The 27,168-nt window shown below is 35.4% G+C and overlaps 1 protein-coding gene across 1 annotated transcript in view; it reads left to right on the top strand.

Annotated features, from left to right (window-relative positions):
- The window catches only part of LOC133053041 (probable ATP-dependent RNA helicase DDX4), a 95,152-nt gene extending 70,327 nt beyond the window's left edge, over nt 1–24,825 (top strand). Inside the window, exons 11-22 of the mRNA XM_061137826.1 lie at nt 1,402–1,449; nt 1,553–1,600; nt 2,160–2,302; nt 2,919–3,071; nt 4,896–5,050; nt 7,518–7,647; nt 9,029–9,195; nt 13,422–13,567; nt 20,931–21,030; nt 21,800–22,070; nt 23,319–23,429; nt 24,081–24,825. Of these exons, the coding sequence (XP_060993809.1) occupies nt 1,402–1,449; nt 1,553–1,600; nt 2,160–2,302; nt 2,919–3,071; nt 4,896–5,050; nt 7,518–7,647; nt 9,029–9,195; nt 13,422–13,567; nt 20,931–21,030; nt 21,800–22,070; nt 23,319–23,429; nt 24,081–24,167 (1,559 nt within the window). The 3' untranslated portion in view covers nt 24,168–24,825. The remainder of the gene's footprint in view (nt 1–1,401; nt 1,450–1,552; nt 1,601–2,159; nt 2,303–2,918; nt 3,072–4,895; nt 5,051–7,517; nt 7,648–9,028; nt 9,196–13,421; nt 13,568–20,930; nt 21,031–21,799; nt 22,071–23,318; nt 23,430–24,080) is intronic.
- The last annotated feature ends 2,343 nt before the right edge of the window (nt 24,826–27,168 follow it).

Genomic DNA, 27,168 nt, shown 5'->3' with positions numbered 1-27,168 from the left:
AAATAACATAACCATAAAATGGGAGTTACCATGCAAATGTTAAAGACTGAGATGTAATCTATGTTTACAGATTCTTATATTAAAATAATCTTTCTTATGAGATAGTTAGCTTGGTGTAGGGGAAAAAGAAAGTTCAGTATAGATAATTTTATACTCTTAAAAAAATCTCAGAGTTGAAAATGCTTAAACTTCATATAAAAGTTAAAATATTTTCCAGACTAGGAAAACAAGAAAGCTTGTTTAATATCTCTGAAAAATTCCGTGATCATTTTTAGTCTGAGAGCATTCAGAGTGGCAGTTCCCTTGAACCACTTTTCCCTGCTTCACTCTTTCAGATTCTTGGTTTCTCCAGTGTAGAAAAAGATTATGAATGGCTAAGCCATATTTTATACAAATTCTTAGATCTTGTTTGAAAAGAGGTTTGAAGACCTGTGGACATACAGGAGAAGAAAATTAGAGAGTGCACATATAAAAGTGCTATCTATGTGTTAGCCTTTCAAAGCTAGTACAGTCCTGATTCTTTCTGTGTTAGTACCTGAAAGTGGCACAGTCAGTGACTCCTTGTCTAGAAACCAGAAAGGTAGTGTGTGGAAAAGAGTTAACATGATAGACCTGACTGGTCTTCTTGGAAAGTCCTTCTTACAAGACCCCTCCCTGGCTTCTGGGAACTTGGATTTGGGGAGGGGTCTCAACACCCTTAACCAGTGTGAGTGGTCCACTGTACCTAAATGGTTTGTAAAACAATGTGGTTTATGATGAATACCCCCTTTTCTTCTGGGAGTTGGGAAATTTGGTACCTGCCAGGCAGAAGGTGCCTGCCTGCTTTATCAGCCCCTCATAAGAACCCTGGATATTGAATCTCTAAATTGCTCTGGTAAACATTTTCAGCATGTTGTCACAACTCGTCCTGTATGACCCCAGTGGGAGTGACTCTTAAAAGCTTGCACCTGGTCTTCTCTGGCCTTTTCTCCATACCCTTCTTTCCTTTGCTCATTTTGCTTCATATCTCATCTATGTAATAAGTCACAGCCATAGTTTTGACTGTATTCTGAGTCCTAGCAAATCATAGAACCTATATGGACTAAGCAGAGATGGACTTGTAGTTCCTCTTAGAAAATACATTCCTTTGTTGAGGAATATAGGAATACGAAAGAGACAGAACAGCTTAAACAGGGAGATACTAATATGTTCTAACATTGTAATCTGCATAAAGTCAGCATTTTGAATGCTATGGGAACTTAAAATATTCAGGATTCTATTTATCTTAATTGTCTCAAAATATTATTTGTTTGAAGGGACCACCCATGTTTAGAACTTTTTCTCTTTGAAAACAAGCAACAAAAATAAAGATATACACAGTCTTGTATATTGACTGGCTGTCACTGTGTATTTCTTTAATAGGTGGTTACAAAGGTTTAAATGAAGAAGTAATTACAGGCTCTGGAAAAAGTAAGTTTTACTTTAGATAAGGTATTTGATTTTTATAGTGAGTATTGTTTTACCCCTCGATTTTAAAAAACATTTGTCTTGTTTTCGTTTGATTCCTTTTAAGATTCTTGGAAGTCAGAAGCTAAAGGAGGAGAAAGTGGTGACATTCAGGGTATATTAATTTTTGTGTGATCCACAAAAATATATATTATATTTTAATACAAATGCAGAATATTTAAAGAGATAACTTTAAAAAGTTTGAAGTAAAACCTTTAATGGTAAACGTTGGGAACTTTTTTGGTAATTTTATTTATTTACTTTTGGCTGTGCTGGGTCTTGGTTGCTGCACAGGCTTTTCTCTAGTTGCGGAGACTGAGGGCTCCTCTCTAGTTGTGGTCTTCTCATTGTGGTGGCTTTTCTTGATGCAGAGCATGGGCTCTAAGGTGCACGGGCCTCAGTAGTTGTGATACGTAGGCTCAGTAGTTGCAGCTCCTGGGCTCTAGCGCACAGGCTGCGCATGGGCTTAGTTGCTCTGTGGCATGTGAGATTTTCCTGGGGCAGGAATTGAACTCGTATTTCCTGCATTGGCAGGTGGATTCTTTACCAGTGGGCCACCAGCAAAGCCCAGGAATTTGCATGTTGTTTTGAATTTGAGTTTGTTGGTTTTTGTCTGTTTTCTCTTTTATTTTTATCTTAATCCTTATAATGTAAATTTTCTTTTAAATTCTGAGGTCGAAAAGTGACCTACATACCACCTCCTCCACCTGAAGATGAGGACTCCATCTTTGCACATTATCAGACAGGCATAAACTTTGACAAATATGATACTATTCTTGTAGAAGTATCTGGACATGATCCACCACCAGCAATTCTGGTCAGTGTAATAATTGTCTCTGTAATGACTGTGAGACAAACTTTCTTTTTTAAAAATTTGGAACATTTCCTTAAGTTGATATTAAAGAATACAAAAACTTCACCTTTAGTATTTAATGAGAAATTTAGAATCATATCTAACATCTACATTATAATTCATTGCTGTGTTGAAAGGGAGGGTACTATATTTCCTCCCCACCTCCTCACACTAGGATGGAAACTTGATGTAAATTTATTAAAAAGGATACTTTTCCTAAAGGTTCAGTATTTCTGCTTTCTACGTATGTGAGAAAGTGCATCTTAGAGGAGTGATTTTCTAAGGAATCGGGGAGCCCAGAGTTCCCTGTTGATAATGAACCGTTTTTATTGATCAGAGTTATTTGTATCTCACAGGTTTTAAGGGGGCTGAAAAAGGTTTTAGAGCCACTGTCTATATGGAATATTCCTTAATTCTATCAAGTAGTCGCATAGAGGTTCTAGATATTACTTTTGAATGGGGGCATATGTATGATATAAAGTAGAATTAACAACTTGAAACTAATTGAAATGGAATATGTTTATGGCATGACTAGTGTATGATACATGGCATTTAACCACTGCCCCCTGATTTTTTTTAGACTTTTGAAGAAGCTAATCTTTGTCGGATATTGAATAAAAACATTGCTAAAGCTGGTTATACTAAGCTTACTCCTGTGCAAAAATACAGTATTCCTATTATACTAGGAGGACGAGATTTGATGGCTTGTGCTCAGACAGGCTCTGGAAAGACTGTAAGTCACTTCCCTACATGTATTTAGCCTAGTATTCAAACTGTCACTTTTTGAACTTTGGTTCTTCCCAAGTAGATGATTTTAGTGAACTGTCATAAATACTCATGTTTTTGTCTCTGATTTCTGGTTTTATTGAAGTTTGTGTACTTTTGACGAAAGAATTTTGAACTATTTCTAGAGTAGTGTTTTGCAGTTCATAGATGTTTCTAAGTGTATTCAGCTCCTTCTGTGGGACATAATACTTAATAACTGAGAGTCAAAGCACCAAAGGTTATGAGACCTTTGATTATAAGAGCATGGGAAAAATAATTTATGTAAGGTAAAGTTTTTCCCATCACTTCATGGCAAATAGATGGAAAACAAAAAGTGGAAACAGTGACAGATTTTATTATCTTGGGCTCCAGAATCACTGTGGACGGTGACTACAGCCACGAAATTAAAAGACACTTCCTCCTTGGAAGAAAAGCTATGACAAACCTAGACAGCATTTTAAAAAGCAGAAATTTACCACTTTGCTTACAGAGGTCCTTACAGTCAAAGCTAAGATTTTTCCAATAGTCATGTATGGATGTGAGAGCCTTAAAGAAGGCTGAAAGCCAAAGAATTGATGCTTTCAAACTGTGGTGCTGGAGGAGGCTCCTTGAGAGTCCCTTGGACAGCACGGAGATCAAAGCAATCGATCCTAAAAGAAATTAGTCCTGAATATTCACTGCAAGGACTGATGCTGAAGCGCCAATACTTTGGCTACCTGATGTGAAGAGCCAGCCACCTCATTGGAAAAGACCCTGACGCTGGGAAAGATTAAGGCAGGAGGAGAAGGGGGCGACAGAGGATGAGATGGTTGGATGGCATCACCAACTCAGTGGACATGAGTTTGAGCAAACTCCGAGAGATAGTAAAGCAGCCTGACGTACTACAGTCCATGGGGTCAAAAAGAGTTGGACACGAGTTAGCGACTAACAACAACAGTGTAATAGCTGATACAGTTTTGGAGTCAAGAGAATGAGAAATAGCTGTATGTACTGTTGTTGTCTGTGTACTGTACCTGGTCCTTAGTACGAAGTGACCTCTGGTTATGCTATTTCTAAAAGATCTCTGATGGGACCAAGTTGGTCTTAGGACTAAACTGTGAGATTTGTGAATTAAATAGGGTTCCATGAGATGAGCATTCAAGACTGTCATTTCCAGGATCCTAGTCTTGCTTCATACTATATTAGTCTTAAAAATTCTCCATAGTAGAGTTGAAAGGAAAAATACGTGAAAATAAGCTGTACCATATAGCAGCTAATGTGTGACTTAAATGTGGTTTTGGAGGTAGATTTTAGTGTCTTATTTAATAAGAAAACTGTAGCACAAAGTTTCTCTTGCCATATGTAACATTTATGAGGGTGATATCTTTAGTAAGTCAAATGAATGCTTTCCCAATTTTTGCTCTGTTTTGTGGACCACTTTTGTCATGCATTCTGATTTGATTTCTACCTCAAAAGGAATCATTTATACTAAATGCTACATTCCTCATTTACCTCTCAAAATAAGTTACTGTTTGTTTATGTAGAATCTTTGGTTGCGTTTGTTTTTTAAAAAGCACAAAAGATAGTTTCATAAGATAGATTAACTTTATCAAACATTTTATATTGTATAATATGAGAATGATGACCAAAGTATTAGATACTCATTGAAATAAATATTATTTCCCTTTTGCATTTTAAATTTATCAAAAAGATGAAAGAAGCAGCTAAGGGATATAAAGACATGAGGAATAGGTTGCCATAGGGAAAAGGATGATGCCCTATAAATTTGTAAGGTATGCAATTTAACTTCTAGGCAGCTTTTCTCTTGCCAATTTTGGCTCATATGATGCGTGATGGAATAACCGCCAGTCGTTCTAAAGAACTGCAGGAACCAGAGTGTATTATTGTAGCACCAACTCGAGAGTTGATCAGTCAGATCTACTCGGAAGCCAGAAAATTTTCTTTTGGGTAAGTACATCTGGAATGCCACTCACAAACAAGTTTTTCTTTAGAGGATTATTGTATTTATTTTGGGAGGAACTCAGTACATGAATAAGAATGCAGTCATATAATTTAATGTGGTGTTACCTGACTGAAGTTGACTTTTTCATAATCTTGTTTATAGAATCTATTTTTTAAAATGCTTATTAAAAATCAGATGGTGATAGAAGTAGAACGATAAGACAGTGTACATATTCATGTGTTTTCTGGTAGTGTTTAAGTATATGTTTAAACATGAGTTTATGGTGTTCCTAATAGTTTTCTCTCCTTTAACCCGTAACTTCATAAAATGGATAACTGCTTATTTAACAATCAGACGTAATTTTTAATGACTGTAAGATTGTCCATGTGTTTGTATTTTATTTCTCTATTTGGGAGGTTTAAGTTGTTTCTATAGATTTAATGTAAAAAATATGAAGTTATTTAAAAAAAAAATATGAAGTTATTTTAAAGCTTGCATTCTACCAGCAGTATTTGAAAATGCCAACTTCACTATACACTTTGCCACTATTTGGTATTGGATTAGTTATCTGTTGCTGCTTACCTTAAAACCTAGTTGCTCAAAACAATGCATATTATTTACAGTTTCTGAGGGTTAGGAATTGAGGAACAGTTTGGCTGGGTGTTTCTGGCTTGGCATCTCAAGAGGTTGCAGACAAGATGTCATCCAGAATTACAGTCATCTGGCTTTATTGGATCTCTCTGTAAGAATGGTTGTCTCTAGGAAGTGACAGCTGGCTTCACTTAGATTGAAGGGTCAGTGAGAAAGAGCAAGGAGGAGGTTTCTGTGACTTTTGTAAGACAGTTGCAGTCACTTTTGCTGTACTCTGTTCCTTACTAAACAGGTCACTAAATCTAGCTCATCGTCAGGACTGGCTATATAATTTGCGAGAACTAGCCCAGAATGAAAGTACAAGGTCCTTTGTTAAAAAATTATGATGAATTTTAAAGCAGCAAATAGAATATTAAACCAAGTTCAGGTCTTTTTTAAGCATAGGACTCTGTATTACAGCACAGGTTCTATAGCTATGAAGCCAGCTTTGCACACATCTTTGGAGGAGGGAGTTAGGATCTATATTTAAAGGAAGGTGTATTGAAGAATTTGTGTACATATTTTAAAATCACTACAGCTATCTTCATGTTTTCATCTATTTGGTTATTGAGAGGTTGAACTACTTTTTGAATGCTTTGTACATTCTCCCTGTGAATTATCCATTTGTTGTCTACCCATTTATCTGTTGGTATATTAGTCTTTTTCTGTACAGTTCTTTAGAGCTTTTGATCTAGAACCTTCAGCTTTTAATTTGTATAAATCAGTTTATTTGAAATTAGAGGAGAAAAAACTAAAATTATTAAAATTCTTTTAATGTCAAGCTTGACAGATCTTTTTTTGTAAGAAGTAGATGTACATTGCTTATACCAGTGTTTATTTCTTACTGACCCCCATGTACTGTGTTGCTCTTCGAGCTTTTAAATCAAGTAAAAGATAAAAGTTTTCTTTTAAAAAAAACAATAACGATATTTCAGATAATATGTATGTACAAAATGTGTATTAGTATGTGGATATTTGTTGGAACATTTTTGTGGCAAAAAACTGGGAAGTGTCTAACTGTCTATCTTTAATCCTCCTCTTCAAAGTTTACACACTATTATGGTTTTATGTGAAATAGTATAGAAAGAGCTGGTGCACATGTATGCACTTTAATCCTCCTCTCAACAAATCTTAGCATACTAAGCTTGGTTGCCATCCTTTAAAAAAATGGTATATGTTGGAGCTAACACGTACTATAGAACTGTACTCATCTTTATAGATGCTCAGTGTTCTTTGTACGGAAGGCCTATAATTCTGTTTTTTATTGTTAGATAATTTTCAGTCTTTTGATACTAAAAATCATGTTAGCAGTGAATATATTACACAGTCATCTTTACCCCTTTGTGGGGATATATCTGAAGGGAAAATTCCTATATGTGAATTTCTTGGGAAAAATAAGTTTTAAAATTTTAATAGAGACTAAAATTGTGAAAGAGATTATATCAGTTTATCCCCCTGAGTGCCAGTTTCCCTACACTGGCTGACATGGCATTATCACACTTAAGGGAAAATTTTGTTAGACTTCATTTGTTTTGCTTTATTGATTTAAAAAGTAATATTGAACTTAAAGTGTTTAAAAACCGTCTGTATTTTTAATGAACATTTGTTCATGTTGTTGGCCTGTTGTATGGGTGTTGGTTGTGTTTATCATTGTTTTTGAAGAGCTCTGTCAGGCAGGTTGCAAATTTTTTTTCCCTCAGCTTTTCAACTTTCTGGGAAGAATTGTAAAAGAATGTTGAATGTATTAGCTTTTTCTTCATGGGTTTCATTTTACATCTCATTAAAAACAAATGACTAATTTTCAAGCAACTAGAAAATGACATTTATTTTTATTGTCAATAGGACTTGCGTAAGAGCAGTTGTCACATATGGGGGAACCCAGTTGAGGCATTCAATTCGACAAATAGTACAAGGCTGTAATATATTATGTGCTACTCCTGGGAGACTGATGGATATCATAGGCAAAGAAAAGGTAAGCTCTAGAGGGATACAGTGTTGTGAGATTGACTAGTAATTGTTTTGTTTGGGAAAGAGAGAAACTTGTGTAAAGACATGTATGTTCATTACAGCACCATTTGTATATTAGGCTCCCATCTGATTCCTTGAATGCTTTCTTTTAATACAAATAGGTAAATAGTATTTTCCATTTTATACTTGGGAAAACAAACTTTTAGTGAGATTATGTAATTTATTTTAATCTCTAAGTTAGCTCTAGTAAGTGATAGGGTTAGAATCTGGAGCTGAATCCAGAATCCATATCCTAGACCCACTCTACTGGGAGAAAAATGAAGTCAATGCTTTTTTCTAGTTTCGTATATGTCTTGAGGAAATCTTTTTTTTTTTTCCCCTGGAAGAAAACCTTTGTGGTATCAGTAATTGTGTCTCCTATTTTAAGTGTGAGAGTGATATTATCCAGGATTGTTAAGTTTCTGTCTTTGGAGAGCGATTTTAGGGCTATTTATTTTCAGTATTCACATACCACATTATTACATCTCTGTATCAGTATTTTCAGTTCACTTTCATGACCCTGATTTGCTTTTTAAGGCTGTTCTTTAAAGGGATTATTAAAAATATGCTCTTTCTGCAGAAAGGAATTTTTCTTATGGTACTTATTAAGAGTATCCAGAGAAATTCACCTTGATTTCGCACCTTGTTTCCCATCTTCCATAGGGTAACAAAATCACTTGTTTTCTTTTTGCAAATATGTGCTTCTGTTTTTAGCACTAAATATTCATGATAGGTAAGAAAAGTTTTCCATTTGTTGCTGAGTGGTTAGAGAATCGGGGATTTATTAAGGGTTTAAAGGCATTAGAAATAAATTTGTCAGTTATAGGCCATTTGATAATGTCATGCTGTTAAGAAATTTTATTTCTTACACTAAATAGCCTGACTTGATCAGATGATATAATCTAGATATGTGCTGTCCAATACAGTAGTCACTAGCTACATGTGGATATTTACATTTTAACTGATATAAAATTAAAAGTTCATTCTTCAGGCACACTAACTGCATTTCAAGTGCTTAATAGCTGCATATGGCTCCTGGCTAATATTGAAGATATAGAATAGTTAAGTGATTACAGAAAGGTCTATTGTGTAATACTGATCTAAATGTTTTGGTTTCTTTCAGTTTTATGAAATGTTTTATAAGACAAAATTGAGAAATGAAATGAACACTAATACTACTAGCTAACCATAACAGTGGTCTCATCATTGTATGCATTGATTTCTAATCTTCATCTTTGAGAATATATTAATAGTTAGACTTGATGAGAATATTTTCATTTAATATATCAACTACTGTACTAACTAGTATGCATTCTCTGCTCTAACCCTTGAAAATATCCTAAAAGATTGGTCTCAGACAAGTCAAATACTTAGTTTTGGATGAAGCTGATTGCATGCTGGATATGGGTTTTGGACCAGAGATGAAAAAGTTAATTTCCTGCCCAGGAATGCCATCAAAGGAACAGCGTCAGACCCTTATGTTCAGTGCAACTTTTCCAGAAGAAATTCAAAGGTAAATTTTTTCTTCTTAGAAGTGGCTGCTGTGTACTAAAATGCTTTTACAGCAGGAGAAACAATGTGAATATCTTATTCTTGAGAGATTATAACATGGATAGTTTAAAAGGAAAAGTATTTCTAAAAAGTTTACTATATTTTTCATTGTTTCTTACCTTAATTCCTGGCTTTGCATTAGCATCACATTTTATTAGAGTGTATGTGGTTGTGTGAGTGAGAACATGAGAGCACGTAGCACCTCGCCAGGATTTAGTAAGTGCTTACTAAATGAAATTATTTTTATGGTGGTGCCCCCTCTTTGACCCCAAATTATAGAGTTTGGGGGAATTGAACTTGTGTTAGAAAATGTGTGTACTAATTGTTGACAGATATCTGAGTATCATATATACACTGTGTGGTCTGTGAGTTCTGAGGTTCGCATGACCTATTCCTGCTAGAATGGTGACTCTTCTTTCTGCCTGCTAATCCCTTAGCAAGAGGGAACCTGAAGTACCCACACAGCAGGTCTGGCTTATACAGTTCAGTAAAACTCCTGTTTTCTCTGGTGGAACTGTTCTTCTCCCTTTGGGAACCAAGACCTCCAATACTTACAGTTGGTGCAGTGAGCACAGTATGTGGGTCACTGGGAGTGATGGTAAATGGGCCACTCTAGCTTGTATCCCTTGGTTCCCAGACCCACATACTCCATAAAGATCTTTGGTTCCTACCGAATGATTGCTTTACTATCTGCTTTTAAATGTTATAAATTGCCTATTATTCCATCTGAAGTCCATTTTTCACATTCTGCATATTCCCTGAACCATTGTGGCATCCATATCCTTGGCTTGCATTTCTACCTGTATGCACTCCCAAACTTATACCTGTAATTTTTGATTGAAGTACAGTTGATTTACAATCTTACATTAGTTTCAAGTGTACAACTTAGTAATTTAATATTTTATAAAATATATTCCATACAAAGTTATAAAATGTGAAGTATGTTCCTTATGCTGTACATTCTGTCTTTGTAACTTATTTTATACCGCATAGTGTGTAACTCAATCCGTTTCACCTCTTTTACTACTCTCCTGGCCCCCTCCCTTTTGGTGACCATTGGTTTATTCTCAATATCTGAGTCTGTTTGTTTTGTTATGTTTGTCACTTCGTTTTATTTTTTAGATTCCACTTACAAGTGAAACCATACAGTATTTGCTTTTTTCTGACATATTTTACTAAGTATAATTAACCTCCGGATTCATCCATGTTATTGAAGATGGCAAAATTTTCATTATTTTCTATGGCTGAGTAATATTCCATTGTGTGTGTGTGTACCACATCTTCTTTATCCATTCATCTGTTGATGGACACTTAGGTTGTTTTCATATCTTGTCTATTGTAAATAATGCTGCTATGAACATTGGGAAACAGGTATCTTTTCATTTTAGTGATTTCATTTTCTTCAGATATCTACTCAGTAGTGGAATTGCTTCCTAAGGTAGTTTTATTTTGAATTTTTTGAAAAATGCCCATTCTGTTTTCTATAGTGGCTGTACCAGTTTACGCTCCCACCATCAGTACATGTGGATTCTCTCTTCTGCACATCTTGCCAACCCTCGTTATTTCTTGTCTTTTTGATAATAGCCATTCTGACAGGAGTGCGGTGATATCTCATTGTAGTTTTGATTTGCATTTCCCTGATGATTAGTGTTATTGAGCATTTTTTCATGTGCCTATTGGCCATCTGTACGTCTTATTTGGGAAAATGTCTATTCAGGACCTCTGCCCATTTAAAAAAAATTGGGTTGTTCGTCTTACGCTATGAAAGAAATCATGAAGAAACCCAAAGACAGTGTGCTGATTGGGAGAAGATATTTGTAAACAATATGTTCAATGAGGGATTAATATTCAAAATACATGAAGAACTTGTATAAGTTAATATTAAAAAAAAAAACAGCCTGATTATTACCTGTATGCTTAATCTCTCTCCTCGGCTTCAGACTTTTAGATTTAACTCTTCAGGATTATTTTTCCTCTTCGATGAATTACCAGTAACTCATGTTCATCAGGTACAAAATTGAACCTCTTCTTCAACTCCCTGTTTTTATCTTTCCAGTTTTCCTTGTTGGCTTCGAGGTCTTTTGAAACCAAAGTCATTTGAAGCATGTTGATTCCTCCCTCATATTCCTTTAACTCTGCTCTTCAAAAGTATTCAACTTGGCAGTTATCTCTAAAATATTGCAAATTTGTTAGTTTCTTCTCTGTTTACCACCTTATTTTAGGTCCTTTTCAGTTCCCCTCTGCTCATTGATAGTAGCTTTCTAAGATGTCTGTAGTTTGACCTTTGGGCTGTTAAAATTGCAAAACTAAGTCTGATTTTATAGCCATTTATTTAAAATAAATTCTCCCATGTCTTTCCATTTCCACAGACTAACCAACTTTTAAATACTTCTATATGTGACAATTTTTGCCTCATTTGCCACTTTATTCCTTGGAATCATGTTTTTCTGGTTTATTTAGAGTATTTTCTATTGGCTACACAAGCCAAATTCTGTTCCTCTTCATTATTTATCCTTATTTCTTCTTTCCTTCTGCATAGAATGCTTTTCCTTAGTCATCCCTATTTCATGTTCTTGCTTGCTGCTTCCTTAGATCAAGCTTTAAACTTGAAGACTCTTTTTTACAAAAAAAAAAAAAAAAAAAACTTTAAAAAAGGTTTATTTTTTTTAATTATTTTTAATGGTTCTTTTTATTTTTTTAGTTTTTTTCCATTTATATTTATTCCTTGGAGGCTAATTACTTTACAATATTGTAGTGGTTTTTGCCTTACATTGACATGAATCAGTAGACATTAATTCATGACATGAATTAATAGACATCATTTCATCCATTTCCTGCCCGTCTTGTAAAGGAACCCTCTGTCTTTTGAAAGAAACTCTTTAAAACACTTTGCAGTTTTCTTGTAATATAGTAAGGTCCAATCAATGTTAACTATTGTAGCACTAACTTACTGTAGTAAAGCATTGACTAATTAAAACATGTAAATATTAAACTTAATAAAATATTTTTAAATTATAGTAATTGCGTTTATATAGCTATATTTATGCTGTTTGATATGAGCAACACAGGCAGAGACCATCATATTCATCTTTATACACACAGTACCTTATACCACATATACCTCACATGAGGCACTCAGTATATATTTTAATGAGTGTAAAGGATGATTGATAATTAAGAATTTCAGATAATGTCAAGGTTTGTGCCTGGATGAAAGGGTTCTTGACTCTAGAAGTAGTGTATGAACAAGAAGTTTTTCTTTTATGGTAAGAGAGCAGATGAAAAAGAAGCAGCAGTGATTTATTAAGATTCTAGATCTGCAGAGTTTGAGCTATTTTCTTGATATGCTAGGAGATGACTAGAAAGTAAGAAATCACTATGTAGGAGAGAGGAGGACTGCTCCATGACCTCTCTTTTTTCCTCCCAAACTTGCTCTGTAATTGGCAATTCCACTTCTCCCCACCCCATGTTTCTGTGATCTAAAGCAGGGCTTCTTCATGATATATTATCCGTGAATCGTGTGTGTGTCAGGATGCTGATACCCTCAAACTTTGGGGAGAGCATCTGCAGCTTGGTGTGGCCTAGCCCCTGGTCTGTTCACCTGGTCTCGTTTTTTTCACCAGTTATGCTCTACAGGTATTATCATTTTCTGTGTCATGATGTGAAAAGCATTGACTTAAGATCTGGTTTGCTCAGAATATTATAGTTCATTTGGAGTATACTAATTTAACAGCTCATATTTTCAGGGACAGCTCTTTTAAATAACATATATGAAGGTGATGAATGAAGAACAGAATTTTTGCTGTAGGTTTGCATTTTAATCTTTAATTAAAAAATTCCTCTTGTTGTAGTCTGATAGTTTAGCATATTTTTATTATTGTTGTATACACATTTTGTATAGTTTCATGTGGTCGGGGCTTCCAGTTGAAATTACTTACCCATCATTTGACACAGACTTTTTCATTTGTAATAAATGTTTTGAAAAAATGCTAACATTTTACAATGATATTTGAACGTAATACTTGGATGATGTAATATTTACCATCTCTTATTATGACTGTTATAATCTGGCTTATAAAAGTTATAATCTGGCTTATAAATGTTGAAGTAACACTTGCAGAAATTCAGTGAATATTATTATTATTAATAGAACAGAATAAGTTATGGATTACTCTTTTGTCTTTCAAGGTTGGCTGGGAAGTTTTTAAAGTCAAATTATTTGTTTGTTGCCGTTGGACAAGTGGGTGGCGCATGTACAGATGTTCAGCAGACCATTCTTCAAGTTGGCCAGTACTCAAAAAGAGAAAAACTTGTTGAAATTCTACAAAACATAGGTATATCTTATGTTGATTATCTTTTGTCATGATTTTGATTTTTACAAAAATTACTTTTAGAAATGACTTTAAGATTATTTGGCATGAGTTAAATAAGTTTTCACTGTTTCTTCTTCCTCTAAAGTTCTGTTTATTATGATTTGATTCGTCTATGGGATCACACAGAGTTGGACACGACTGACGTGACTTAGCAGCAGCAGCATAGTCCTTTCTCCTCTATAAATGTTAAAAAAAATAGGAGGAGTTTGAGACTTTTAACAGTGCTTGACCAAAAACTATTCCAGCAGAAATATATATGTTCTTGTTTTAGAAAATAGAAAGGATTAGTAACGTATCTTTACATCAAGCTGTATTTACTCCACTAAAAGTACTAACTTTGCTGTATTTCTAATTCCCAGTTTTTGCTCTCTAAGGCTTCCTGTATTCATATAGTCAAAGAATTTTGGAGCTAGAAGGGATTTTAAAGGTCTAATTCTATTCCTTACAATGTTAATGAGAAACTCTATCCCTCCCTTCAAAAAAAGTCAGTTTTTATGGAAAGTTGTATTTCTTTGTTTGATTGAGATAGCTTTGGTTTGTGCCTAGAAATAAAATTTTATAATATGGCCATTTTAATATTTTTTGTTGCCTCACAGGCTAAATGTATTATATGGATCCTTTCTCCTCATCCTCCATTTTAATTGTCTGTTTCAGTTTGAAGTCAGTGTTAGGAATGGGGAATAAAAAGGCAAGAAGCTGTCTAATTTCCAACAATAAGAAAAAGTTGATTTGGAAATGCTTTTAAAAGGCTTCTAGTCTTCAGTTTTTTCTGAGTTTTATATAAAAAAAAACTTTTTGCCCATTATACAGAGTGAAGTAAGCCAGAAAGATAAAGAACATTACAGCATACTAACACATATATATGGAATTTAGAAAGATGGTAACGATAACCCTATATGCAAAACAGAAAAAGAGACACAGAAGTACAGAACAGACTTTTGAACTCTGTGGGAGAAGGTGAGGGTGGGATGTTTCGAAAGAACAACATGTATATTATCTACGGTGAAACAGATCACCAGCCCAGGTGGGATGCATGAGGCAAGTGCTCGGGCCTGGTGCACTGGGAAGACCCAGAGGAATCGGGTGGAGAGGGAGGTGGGAGGGGGGATCGGGATGGGGAATATGTGTAACTCTATGGCTGATTGATATCAATGTATGACAAAACCCACTGAAATGTTGTGAAGTAATTAGCCTCCAACTAATAAAAAAAAAAAAAACAAATATTCATATTGAGTTTGAGAAATGTTATTATTTTTACTTCATGATATGTTTTATAGCATGTACTGTTGCATGCAAAATAATATTTGCTCTGGGCCATATACTACTCTGATTGTTTTACATGTGTTCACTCATTTAATTCACAAAACAACCTTCTGAGGGTGGGGTTTGTCATCCTCATTTTAAGATTGTGGGCACTGAAATACAGAGATGTCAGATAACATGCCCAGTATAAATTGAAGTTCCAAATGCAACAGGAGATGAGTAATACATGGTTTTGGTGAAGTTAGAGTACATTTGTAGTATAATTATCTTAAGACTTTTTTTTCATTTATTTTTATTAGTTGGAGGCTAATTACAGTATTGTAGTGGTTTTTGCCATACATTGACATGAATCAGCCATGGATTTACATGTATTCCCCATCCTGATCCCCCCTCCCACCTCCGTTTCCACCCGATCCCTCTGGGTCTTCCCAGTACACCAGCCCCGAGCACTTTGGTGCACTGGGAAGACAAGTGCTTAAAACTTTTTATATGTGAATTTATGGAATGACGTTTGAGAATAATTCAGCTGAAGATAGTGTTTCAAAAGTGCTGGTTTCCCTTTGGGAAACCTTTGAGGTCAGCATGTAAGCACTATTGGTATACTTCTATATTATTTGAAAGGGTAAATGTTTTATAGTTCATAATTTATTATTCTTGGGTTCTTTTTACTTTGCATAGAAATGTTATGCTGCATATCATATTTTATATATTTTGTTCATATAAATTTATCTCTCTAATCATTAACTTAAATCTGGTAGCTTTCCTCTTCTGCTTTTAAAATGTATAGGTTTCCTTATTTCATAGTAGTATCAGTTCAGTTCAGTTCAGTCTCTCAGTCGTGTCTGACTCTCTGACCCCATGAACCGCAGCACGCCAGGCCTCCCTGTCCATCACCAACGCCCAGAGTTTACTCAAACTCATGTCCATCGACTCGGTGATGCCGTCCAGGCATCTCATCCTCTGTCATCCCTTCTCCTCCTGCCCCCCATCCCTCCCAGCATCAGGGTCTTTTCAAGTGAGTCAGCTCTTCACATCAGGTGGCCAAAGTAATGCAGTTTCAACTTCAGCATCAGTCCTACCAATGAACACCCAGGACTGATCTCCTTTAGGATAGACTGTTTGGATCTCCTTGCAGTCCAAGGGACTCTCAAGAGTCTTCTCCAACACCACAGTTCAAAAGCATCAGTTCTTCGATGCTCAGCTTTCTTCACAGTCCAACTCTCACATCCATACACGACCACTGGAAAAATCATAGCCTTGACTAGATGGACTTTGTTGACAAAGTAATGTCTTTCTTTTTAATAAGCTATCTAGGTTGGTCATAACATTTCTTCCAAAGAGTAAGCGTCTCTTAATTTCATGGCTGCAGTCACCATCTGCAGTGATTTTGGAGCCCAGAAAAATAAAGTCAGCAGCCACTGCTTCCACTGTTTCCCCATCTATTTGCCATGAAGTGATGGGACCAGATGCCATGATCTTAGCTTTCTGGATGTTGAGCTTTAAGCCAATTTTGTACTCTTCTCTTTCATTTTCACCAAGAGGCTCTTTAGTTCTTCTTCATTTTCTGCCATAAGGGTGGTGTCATCTGCATATCTAAGGTTATTGATATTTCTCCTGCCAATCTTGATTCCAGCTTGTGCTTCCTCCAGCCCAGTGTTTCTCATGATGTACTCTGCATATAAGTTAAATAAGCAGGGTGCCAGTATACAGCCTTGCCATACTCCTTTTCCCATTTGGAACCAGTCTGTTGTTCCATGTCCAGTTCTAACTGTTGCTTCCTGACCTGCATACAGATTTCTCAAGAGGCAGGTCAGGTGGTCTGGTATTCCCATCACTTTCAGAATTTTCCTCAGTTTATTGTGAGCCACACAGTCAAAGGCTTTGGCATAGTCAATAAAGCAGAAATAGATGTTTTTCTGAAACTCTTGCTTTTTTGATGATCCAGTGAATGCTGGCAATTTGATCTCTGCTTCCTCTGCCTTTTCTAAAACCAGCTTGAACATCTGGAAGTTCACGGTTCACGTATCGCTGAAGCCTGGCTTGGAGAATTTTGAGCATTACTTTACTAGCATGTGAGATGAGTGCAGTTGTGCGGTAGTTTGAGCATTCTTTGGCATTGCCTTTCTTTGGGATTGGAATGAAAACTGATGTTTTCCAGTCCTGTGGCCACTGCTGAGTTTTCCAAATTTGCTGGCATGTTGAGTGCAGCACTTTCACAGCATCATCTTCCAGGATTTGAAATAGCTCAACTGGGATTCCACCAGCTCCACTAGCTTTGTCTGTAGTGAATCCTTCCTAAGGCCCACTTGACTTCACATTCCAGGATGTCTGGCTCTAGGTGAGTGATCACACTATCGTCATTATCTGGGTCGTGAAGATCTTTTTTGTACAGTTCTTCTGTGTATTCTTGCCACCTCTTCTTAATATCTTTTGCTTTTGTTAGGTCTAAATTTATAGCTGATCTTAAAAAAGACAAAATCAAAAGTTGTCAGAAGAGAGTTGAACATTTTACTAGTGTAAGATTACTTAGTTCTTAGGCAGTAATTTAATTGAAGTGACAAAGCATTTAAAAATAAGAGTAGAAGATAACGTGGTTATAAAGAACAAAAGCTCTTTCATAAAGGTCTTTTTCTCTTTAAACAACCAAAGACATAATAAAGTCAAAAGAATCTCTGCTATATAGGCTGATTATAAGGAACAGAAAGAAGAAAGAAGAACCTTTCATATTGTAAGTAAAGGCATTAAACAGGAAATCAGGAAATAGTTCCATGCAAATTGATTGAATTTGTTAACATTTTAACATATTTCATCCTTTTTTTTTTTCTTTTTTTGGGGGGCTTTCCTGGTGGCTCAGTGGTAAAGAATCAGCCTGCAGTGTAGGATATGCAGGAGACGGTTTTGATCCCTAGGTCACGTAGATGCCCCCTGGAGGAGGACATGGCAGCCCACTGCAGTATTCTTGCCTGGAGAATCCCATGGACAGAGTTGCCTGGCTGGCTACAGTCCATGGTGTCGGAAAGAGTCGGACACCACTGAAGTGACTTAAGACAAGCACATAGCTTTTTTTTTTTTTTTAATAGTCACATATTATAAACTGGTATAAAATTCAGTTTCCAAGTTTTATCTTTCATTGTGCATTTTTCATATTCTGGAACAAACTGACACTTTAGGACAAAATGAATCCTTCTCAGGTTCCCTGAGATGCTCTCAAGGAGTCTGTGAGGTAAAAACAATTTTCATAATTATACTAAAATTATTTTAACATGCAGAATGTTCCAGTAAATATTTAAAAAAACTTTTTTGTTTTAGTTTTCAGGGTTGTAAATGTTAGTTGTTACAACCCACGTAGCTAAAACTCTTTGGGATTGTTGATAATTTTTGAGTTTAAAAGAGTCATAGACCAAAATTTTGAGAGCTGCAACTTTAGGGAAATTTTGCTTTTTCTTTCCTTGAAAAATAAATGCAAAAATGGCTGTTCATGTCAATGTATGACAAAAACCACTACAATATTGTAAAGTAATTAGCCTCCAACTAAAAAAAAATAAATGAAAAAAAAATTAAAAAAAAAAAAAAAAACAGTTTATACCTCTTGGTCAGTATTACTCCTTGTATAGTCTCGACCACTTAGGTTAATTATTACTTTTAACCAAAGTTCACTTCTGTTTCATAGAGAAAACTAGAGGCAGGGATGGACAGTTGAGAGATACCATACAGAGACATTGAGGCTGACTTCCAGAACTCATGAACTTTCTATCCTACTTTCTACACCACACATATCCTTTTACACTTAAAGTAGCAAAATTCAGTATCTTCCTTATTATGACTCAAAGATATTTCCTCTCTATAATATATGAAAAATAACAAGCAAATTCTATCCTAAATATTCAGTGATCATCAATTTAATTAACTCAGTATAGTCTACTGTTTTAACTTAACCATAAAGATAAGATCCTGGAAATAATCTTCAGATGACAGTATGCAAAACAGTAGATAATGTTGAATAGTCAGTTTAGTTGAACACAGATTTACATTTTCATACAGTTAAACATTATGTAGAATATTAATTTGATTGGCAAATCTTCATACATTAGAAAAACCCAAGTAAAGTAAGATATGTTTGTTTTCTACTTAACACTGATAAATTGGAGCAAGGACATGCATATTTTTAAAACCAAAGTTATTAAGTTAGTCTTGTTTATCAAAAGTTTCACTTATTTATGAGAACTTGGAATCTTACAATATTTCTGCTTAGTTGCTATAGGAAGAGTTTTTAATTTGATATAGAGTGGGTGCTTAGTGGCTTCAGTCATGTCCCACTCTCTGTGACCCTATGAACCATGGCCTGCCAGGCTCCTCTGTCCATGGGATTCTCCAGGCAAGAATACTGGAGTGGGTTGCCATTTCCTTCTCCAATAGTTAGCGTATTGTGAGTCAATTTCTCTATTTTCTGGGACTTTTAGATTTCTGGAATTTTTAGAATCATAGTTTTTAGAATTATGGATTTCTATAAATTCTCTAATTTATCTGTGTAAACCAGTCAGAATTGAGCTCCTTTAAGAGGCTTTATGTTTGTTAATACTTGTCCATAGAGTATTAACATAAAGATTATGTACAGTGGTAGATAAACCTCTTTCTGAATTATAGATACATAAAGAGCTGATAGCTTCAGTTCTGTCGCTTAAGCTATAGGTCAAGAATGTACACAGAAATACAAAAAACTGCAATTTGCCTACCAGAGCTAGTATTCTTTTTAGATTCTTAATTAACTTTAGTTCATAATGGACCAGCAAAATGAATTCTGTATTATTTTTCACCTCACAGAATAAGTAGTTGTAATTCATTAATCCATCTACAGAGATCACAAAATGGTCCGATCATAAAACTAAATTTTCATTATCTCTGCCACTGAAGGGATATAGCTTATTACCTGAACTAGGAAAAAATCCGAACTTTTTAGAAGAGGGAAAAACAGAGAAAGTGTCAGCGGAGTTAAATTTTTATTACCATTTTGGGATTCACACTGGGGGACCAGGAAAAGATGAGATCAGGGCTTTAAGCTGCATAGTAGTATTATGTACCTGACTGTATCAAATGAATCAGTTGTGGCATTGGGCATCTTGATGGATGATCTCCAAAACTGTTGAAAGATTAATTTTTGATAAAACATAAAATGATGACTCATTAATAAAATGACTATGTCTCAAGGATATAGCTCATTTATTACTGTGAGTACCAGTTATTCTCTTGATTTCCTACCTGGGTGTCTGATATCTGAGATTAAATGTCACCTGTAACACCTCCCTTTCTTGCAATCCTACTATGTCACTTAGGAAGTTCCATTCAGTATCTTGCCTGGAGAATTCCAAGGACAGAAGAGCCTGGTGGGCTATAGTCCATGGGGTCACAAGGAAACAATCAGACACGACTGAGTGACTCAGACTCACTCCAGTTGTTCAGACACAAAAATATGAGGCATCTTTGGTTTCTTTCTCCAGTGTACATATCTGATCTGTTAGCAGAGTCCTCTTATTTCTGGAGAAAGAAATCAAAGATGCCTCATATTGGGGATTAAGGGGTTTGAATTGAGATAATGTTGAAACATAGAATATTGTCGAGTTTGTCAGCCCTGGGTTGAATGCAATTGTTATGAATGCCTCTGGCAGTCAAGGTAGAATAAAAGAGTCTATGACCATGGGACGAACAAAGATGTTTATTTATAGAGAGGGAAATGAAGGGCCTGAGCCAAATTTGGAACTGCTAAGAGTTGGCAGGTAGATACCATTTATCTTTCCCTAAGTCTCTACTTATTGGTTGGCCTATGAAGGCAAAGGGCAAGCAGCTGTTTTTCTTTCTTTTTTTTTTCTTTAGTCATAAAGTAGAAAAAAGTCCTTGTCTCTCGATCTTTGACATTCATCCACTCAGGAAATATTGGAATTGCTCTTACCTATCAGGCCTGAGTTTAGGTGCTGGGAATATAGTGGTGGATAAGACAGTTTCCTACTCACCCTATGCATTTTTTTCTTTTCCTAATTTTGTAATTTGAATGTTTCATTGTCTGTAGGTGATGAAAGAACTATGGTCTTTGTTGAAACTAAGAAAAAAGCAGATTTTATTGCCACTTTGCTTTGTCAAGAAAAAATATCAACAACAAGTATTCATGGGTGAGTAGGTTATGATGATTTCCTAGTAAGGAGGGAACTTCTATTTGCCGTTTGTTAAGAAATGTTGGTATATTTAACTAGTAGAAAATCCTGGAATTAGGATTTCAAGATCTAACTATTATTCTTCATCTTTTAAGTTTTATAAGAACCAAGTGGCAGGGATGGGTGAGTTAGAAGTATCTTAGGTTCCTCATCATGATTGTCAAGCGATCTCACTTAAAAGTCTCTCTGATCCTTAGATCTAGGTGTTTATTCAGCTAAATCTATTCCATGCTTGAGATTTTTTTCCATTGGAGTCCTCAAAAATGTCATATTAACACAATTTCATTGGCACTTTACTAGAAGATCTAAAATATTAATCAGTGAATATGTAGAATTCAGAGATTATACTTTTAAAAAATCAGTAATTTTTGAGAAAGCATTTGATCAGGTAGTTGTTTATTTTTTGTCAAAACGAGACAGAGTTTATTAGTGGGTAAGATTTGATGTTTGTCATATTTGAGTCTGTATTTTGGCTGTAGGTATTAGCTGTCACCTTACTTCATCTGCAAATGGGGTTAATCGTCCTAACCTCAAAGTGTTATTGTGAGAATTAAATGATGACTTCAAAGAAATTAGTATAATACTTTGTATGTAAGAAGTAGACATTAATGTTAAATGTTGCTATTTTTTTTACTGTTATTAAAAAAATCTATCCGTTGAACTGTAATGGTTCTCTTTAATAATTTTCTTAAGGGCTGTTCTAATACATGCTTTGTTTTCTTTCAAGTGATCGTGAACAGAGAGAAAGAGAGCAAGCTCTTGGAGATTTCCACTGTGGAAAGTGCCCCGTTCTTGTTGCTACTTCAGTAGCTGCACGAGGGCTGGATATTGAAAATGTTCAGCATGTTATTAATTTTGATCTTCCTTCTACCATTGATGAATATGTTTATCGAATTGGGCGTACTGGTCGTTGTGGAAATACTGGCAGAGCTATTTCCTTTTTTGATCTGGAATCAGATAGCCATTTAGCACAGCCTCTAGTGAAAGTGCTATCAGATGTAAGTTTTTAATTTTTAAAACTGAGTGGATAGTGTTCTTGCCTTGTCATTGAAAGCGGACATTTTATATATATGGATTTTCAGTTCAGTTGCTCAGTCATGTCCGACTCTTTGAGGCTCCATGGACTGCAGTATGCCAGGCTTCCCTGTCTATCACCACCTCCCAGAGCTTAGTCCAACTCATGTTCATTGAGTTGGTGATGCCAACTCTTTCGTCCCCTTCTCCTCCTGCCTTCACTCTTTGCCAGCATCAGGGTCTTTTCCAATGAGTCACTTCTTCACATCAGGTGGCCAGAGTATTGGAGCTTCAGCATCTGTCCTTCCCATGAATATTCAGGACTGATTTCCTGGTTGACTGGTTTGATCTCCTTGCAGTCCAAGAGACTCTCAAGAGTCTTCTTCAACACCACAGTTCAAAAGCATCAATTCTTCGGCACTCAGTTTTCATTAAAGTCCAACTCTCATATCCTTACGTGACTACTGAAGAAACCATAGCTTTGACTAGACAGACCCTTGTTGGCAAAGTAATGTCTCTGCTTTTTAATATGCTATCTAGGTTGGTCATAGCTTTTCTTCCAAGGAGCAAGCATCTTTTAATTCCATGGCTGTAGTCACCATCTGCAGTGATTTTGGAGCCCCAAAAAATAAAGTCTCTCACTGTTTCCATTGCTTCCCCATCTGTTTGCCATGAATTGATGGGACTGGATGCCATGATCTTAGTTTTCTGAATGTTGAGCTTTAAGCCAACTTTTTCACTCTCCTCTTTGACTTTCATCAAGAGGCTCTTTAGTTCTTCTTTGCTTCCTGCTGTAAGGGTGGTGTCATCTGCATATCTGAGGTTATTGATATTTCTCTGGGCAATCTTGATTCTACCTTGTGCTTCATCCAGCCCAGTGTTTCTCATGATGTACTCTGCAGATAAGTCAAATAAGCAGGGTGATGATATACAGCCTTGACGTACTCCTTTTCCTATTTGGAACCAGTCTGTTGTTCCATGTCCAGTTCTAACTGTTGCTTCTTGACCTGCATACAGATTTCTCAGGAGGCAGGTCAGGTGGTCTGGTATTCCCATCTCTTTCAGAATTTTCCACAGTTTGTTGTGATCCATACAGTCAAAGGCTTTGGTGTAGTCAATAAAGCAGAAGAAGATGTTTTTGTAGAACTCTCTTGCTTTTTTGAAGGAAAAGTAAACATGTAAATCTTTTGAGACTTTATGCATGTTGTTTATGAAGTTAATTTTTTTTTAAGGCTCAACAGGATGTTCCTGCCTGGTTAGAAGAAATTGCCTTTAGTACATATGGTCCTGGCTTCAGTGGTAGGACAAGAGGAAATGTGGTTGCACCAGTTGATACCAGAAAGGTTAGTTGAGGGGGAAAATTTAGAAATTGGCTTTTTGTTATTTACTCTTTGTAAATGTTGCGCTTAATATTGTGAAGTAACTATAACAATAACTTAAGCCATTATTTTCAAGCTTGGAAGATTAATGTTTCTCTAAAAATTTTATGTACATATATAGTTTTGGTCTTAAAGGGGAGGGATTTAATTTAATTATGCTCAAACACTTTCCTTTCCCATTTTAAATTCTAATTTAGGATCTTCTGAGATTTTCGTAGTAATTCTTTATTTTTTTAATTCTGACCACATTATTAGGTAAGATGAGATAATAGCAGTGTGGTTACATATCTTTTCTATTGTGTCAGTCTAGGCAACATAATTTTTATACAGAAACAATGGGCATACTAGTCATTAAGTATTTATGCTTATTCATTAAAGTGAAGAGCTTTGTTTTCCATTTGCCAAAACTATTGGCTTACATTTTTTTCTTGAAATACTCTGCAATTTAAACTTCCTAGGTTGATATGGACCTTTTGTCAAATAGATTGGATTCAGTGAGAATGAAATTTTTTGTTTGGGGAAGAAATGGTAGACAGCTTGAGTCCTTGCTATCAGTCTAGGTAGTGTAACTTGAACGCTACATAAAATTAAATGTTTGTTTGTTTCTTTTTTAAGAATTACCTCCGCAGGAGCTCTTTGAACACAGCAGGGTTGTCTTCATCACAAGCTCCTAATCCAGTAGATGATGAGTCATGGGATTAAAACGAAAATGACCTGCAAGTTTGTGGTACAGTTTTGATGCAGAGAAGAAAGTAGTTTTGATTTTTGATTTTTTAAAACAGAAGTATGAAACCTTGCATCTCCTATCCTTCTGTTCGTACTCCCACCCTTAAAAAAAAATCCGTATTACTGACTAGTTATGTGAAATGCTAAAAGTTACAACAATGCAATTACTAATACAAATGGTGTTAACCAGAAAGATTAAAACATTCTAAATGTCTTGCCTATTTCTATTGTATTCTTTAAGGGTTTTAGACATACCTCATGTCTAAATGCCATGTCTTAGTATAGTGTTTATTGATCCTAGAGCAAACAGGATTATAAGATACACTTTTGGTTAAAAATTATTGGGTTCTATTATTGCTTAAAAGGAGCCTTTAAACAATAGTGTGTCACTGAAATGTAATGACATGATTTTCATGATAGAAACAGTGAAAGACAAGCTTTTAAAAGCAATTTTGATTTTATATCATCAGATGTGTGATGAACATGGTTGAATGTTTGCAACGTGAACTCTGTACTCAATGATACAACTGTTTGTATTTATAATATACAGACTTCTCCTTAAAAATAAAGGATGATGCTGTTCTCTAGAAACATCCCACCCTCGCCTTCTCCCTGATCCATGTCAATGTATGACAAAAACCACTACAATATTGTAGAGTAATTAGCCTCCAACTAATAAAAAGAAATGAAAAAAAAAAAAGGATGAAACTCTTTCCCCCCTAAGTTTTCCAACAGCACTTTTAAATTTTCTTGTTACAGATTATAGTTCTCAACTCTTGTATTTTGAAATTTTGAGTCTTGTGAAGCCAATGAAGTGAAAAGTCTTATATAAATTGAATATGTTTAATATACATTAGTACACAGATGCAGTAATGAAAATCATTCTTTGAGCTCAAACTATATCAACAGAAACAGTGTTGTTCACTCTTGCCATAATTAATTTTTTGATATTTTAATATTGAGCATGAAAACTTTTTTTCACTTCCCCCATTACGTATCTTAAATTTACTGTGTCTACGTGTACCCCAAGGTTCATCGCAGCACTGTTTACAATAGCCAGGACATGGAAGCAACCTAGATGTCCATCGGCAGACGAGTGGATAAGAAAGCTGTGGTACATATACACAATTGAATATTACTCAGCTATTAAAAGGAATGCATTTGAATCAATTCTAATGAGGTGGATGAAACTGGAGCCTATTCTACAGAGTTAAGTGAGTCAGAAAGAAAAACACCAATATAGTATATTAACGCATATATATGGAATTTAGAAAGATGGTAACGATGACCCTATATGCGAGACAGGAAAAGAGACACAGCTGTAAAGAACAGACTTTTGGACTCTGTGGGAGAAGGCAAGGGTGGGATGATTTGAGAGAATAGCATTGAAACATGTATATTATCATATGTGAAATAGATCGCCAGTCCAGGTTCGATGCATGAGACAGGGTGCTCAGGGCTGGTGCAGTGGGATGACCCAGAGGGATGGGATGGGGAGGGAGGTGGGAGGGAGGGTCAGGATGGGGAACACAGGTACATGCATGGCTGATTCATGTGAATGTATGGCAAAAACCACCACAGTGTTGTAATTAGTCTCCAATTAAAATAAATTAAAGAGTAATAATTTTAAAAAAGAGGGAAGAAGGGCAAACAAAAACTTACTGTGTCTAGATTGTAAGAAATTCTTACTAAATTATTAAATAAATGAACCAAAATATTAATATAAAGCAAGTGAGACATAAACACAGGGGGACAAAAATAATCTGTTTCAAGTGTATGTTATTATTCACTTAAAATATCCAAAGCAGCATTTCCTGAGCATGTATGTCTGGTTACAAGAATTTTGGTTAGTAAAGGAGGCATTGCAATTTAAAAGAGGAATGGAACATTCAACAGATTCATCTGGGATAACCAGATGCCTACCCCCATGCCATATTAAAAATCAACCCTGTGTGACATGTAAAAATTACAACTACAAAAAAATACAGTTAAATATTAAACCTTTGACTTGGGAATGAGAGTTGACATTAAGCTCACAGGACAGAAATCATGAAGGAAACAATGAATAGATTTGATCACAGCAAAATTACTTGCTTATATAAAAAGGGTAAACAGAAAAGGAAAAATATCACTATGACTATAGTGGATTATCAGCGTATAGTTATTTATATATGTGGGTCTGTAGGAATACCGTTAGACAAATACACAAAGAACAGACAACTCAAAATGAGAAGTTTAGTTAAAAAGAATAAGCGACAGAAATTCCCTGGGAATCCAGTGGTTAGGATTCCGTGCTTTCACTGCCAAGGACCTGGGTTTGATCCCTGATTGGGGGAACTAAGTTCCTGCAAGCGAAAAAATAAACAGGATACATTTAACTTAATACTGTGAATCTCACTTCTGGGAAAGGCTAAATGAAAGTGTTTGCACTGTTAGTTGTTTTGTCTGTATGTCTAAATTGTCTCTTCCAGTTTTGTTTACAAAGAGAATTTATAGGTCATTTCTTTTTTTATTTCCTCAAATAGCTTCTTGGTCATAGCCTGATTGCCTTAAAACTATTTTGAGTCATGCTTGGTTTATCAAATTTACCATCAGAGCATTACTGAAACAAATGTAAAGAGAAAGTCGCACATAATCCTACCATCATAACAAACCAACTGTAAATGTCCAAGTGTTCGTTTACTTTCCTTATTTCTGAGTATAGATTTCTTTAAAAAATATCAAAGTAACAGATACAATACGACTAGAAAATAAAATTCTGTAGAAGGATTATAACAGAGCAATATCCTGCTGCCTCTCCCTTTCTAAATTGCTATTCCATATCCCACAGTTTACTGACTGTGCATGGTAAAGACCACTCACCTCATTCTCCCTTCTTTGGTAACTTTTTTCCAATTTTATTGAGATGCAGTTAATATATACCACTGTGTAAGTTAGGGCATATAACATATGGTTTTGCTTACACTGTATTGTGAAA

The sequence above is a fragment of the Dama dama genome, chromosome X, assembly GCF_033118175.1.
Source record: "Dama dama isolate Ldn47 chromosome X, ASM3311817v1, whole genome shotgun sequence".
Taxonomy (NCBI): Eukaryota; Metazoa; Chordata; class Mammalia; order Artiodactyla; family Cervidae; genus Dama; species Dama dama.
Note: the sequence above shows the minus strand (reverse complement) of the source record. Positions and strands in the feature narration are given on the sequence as shown.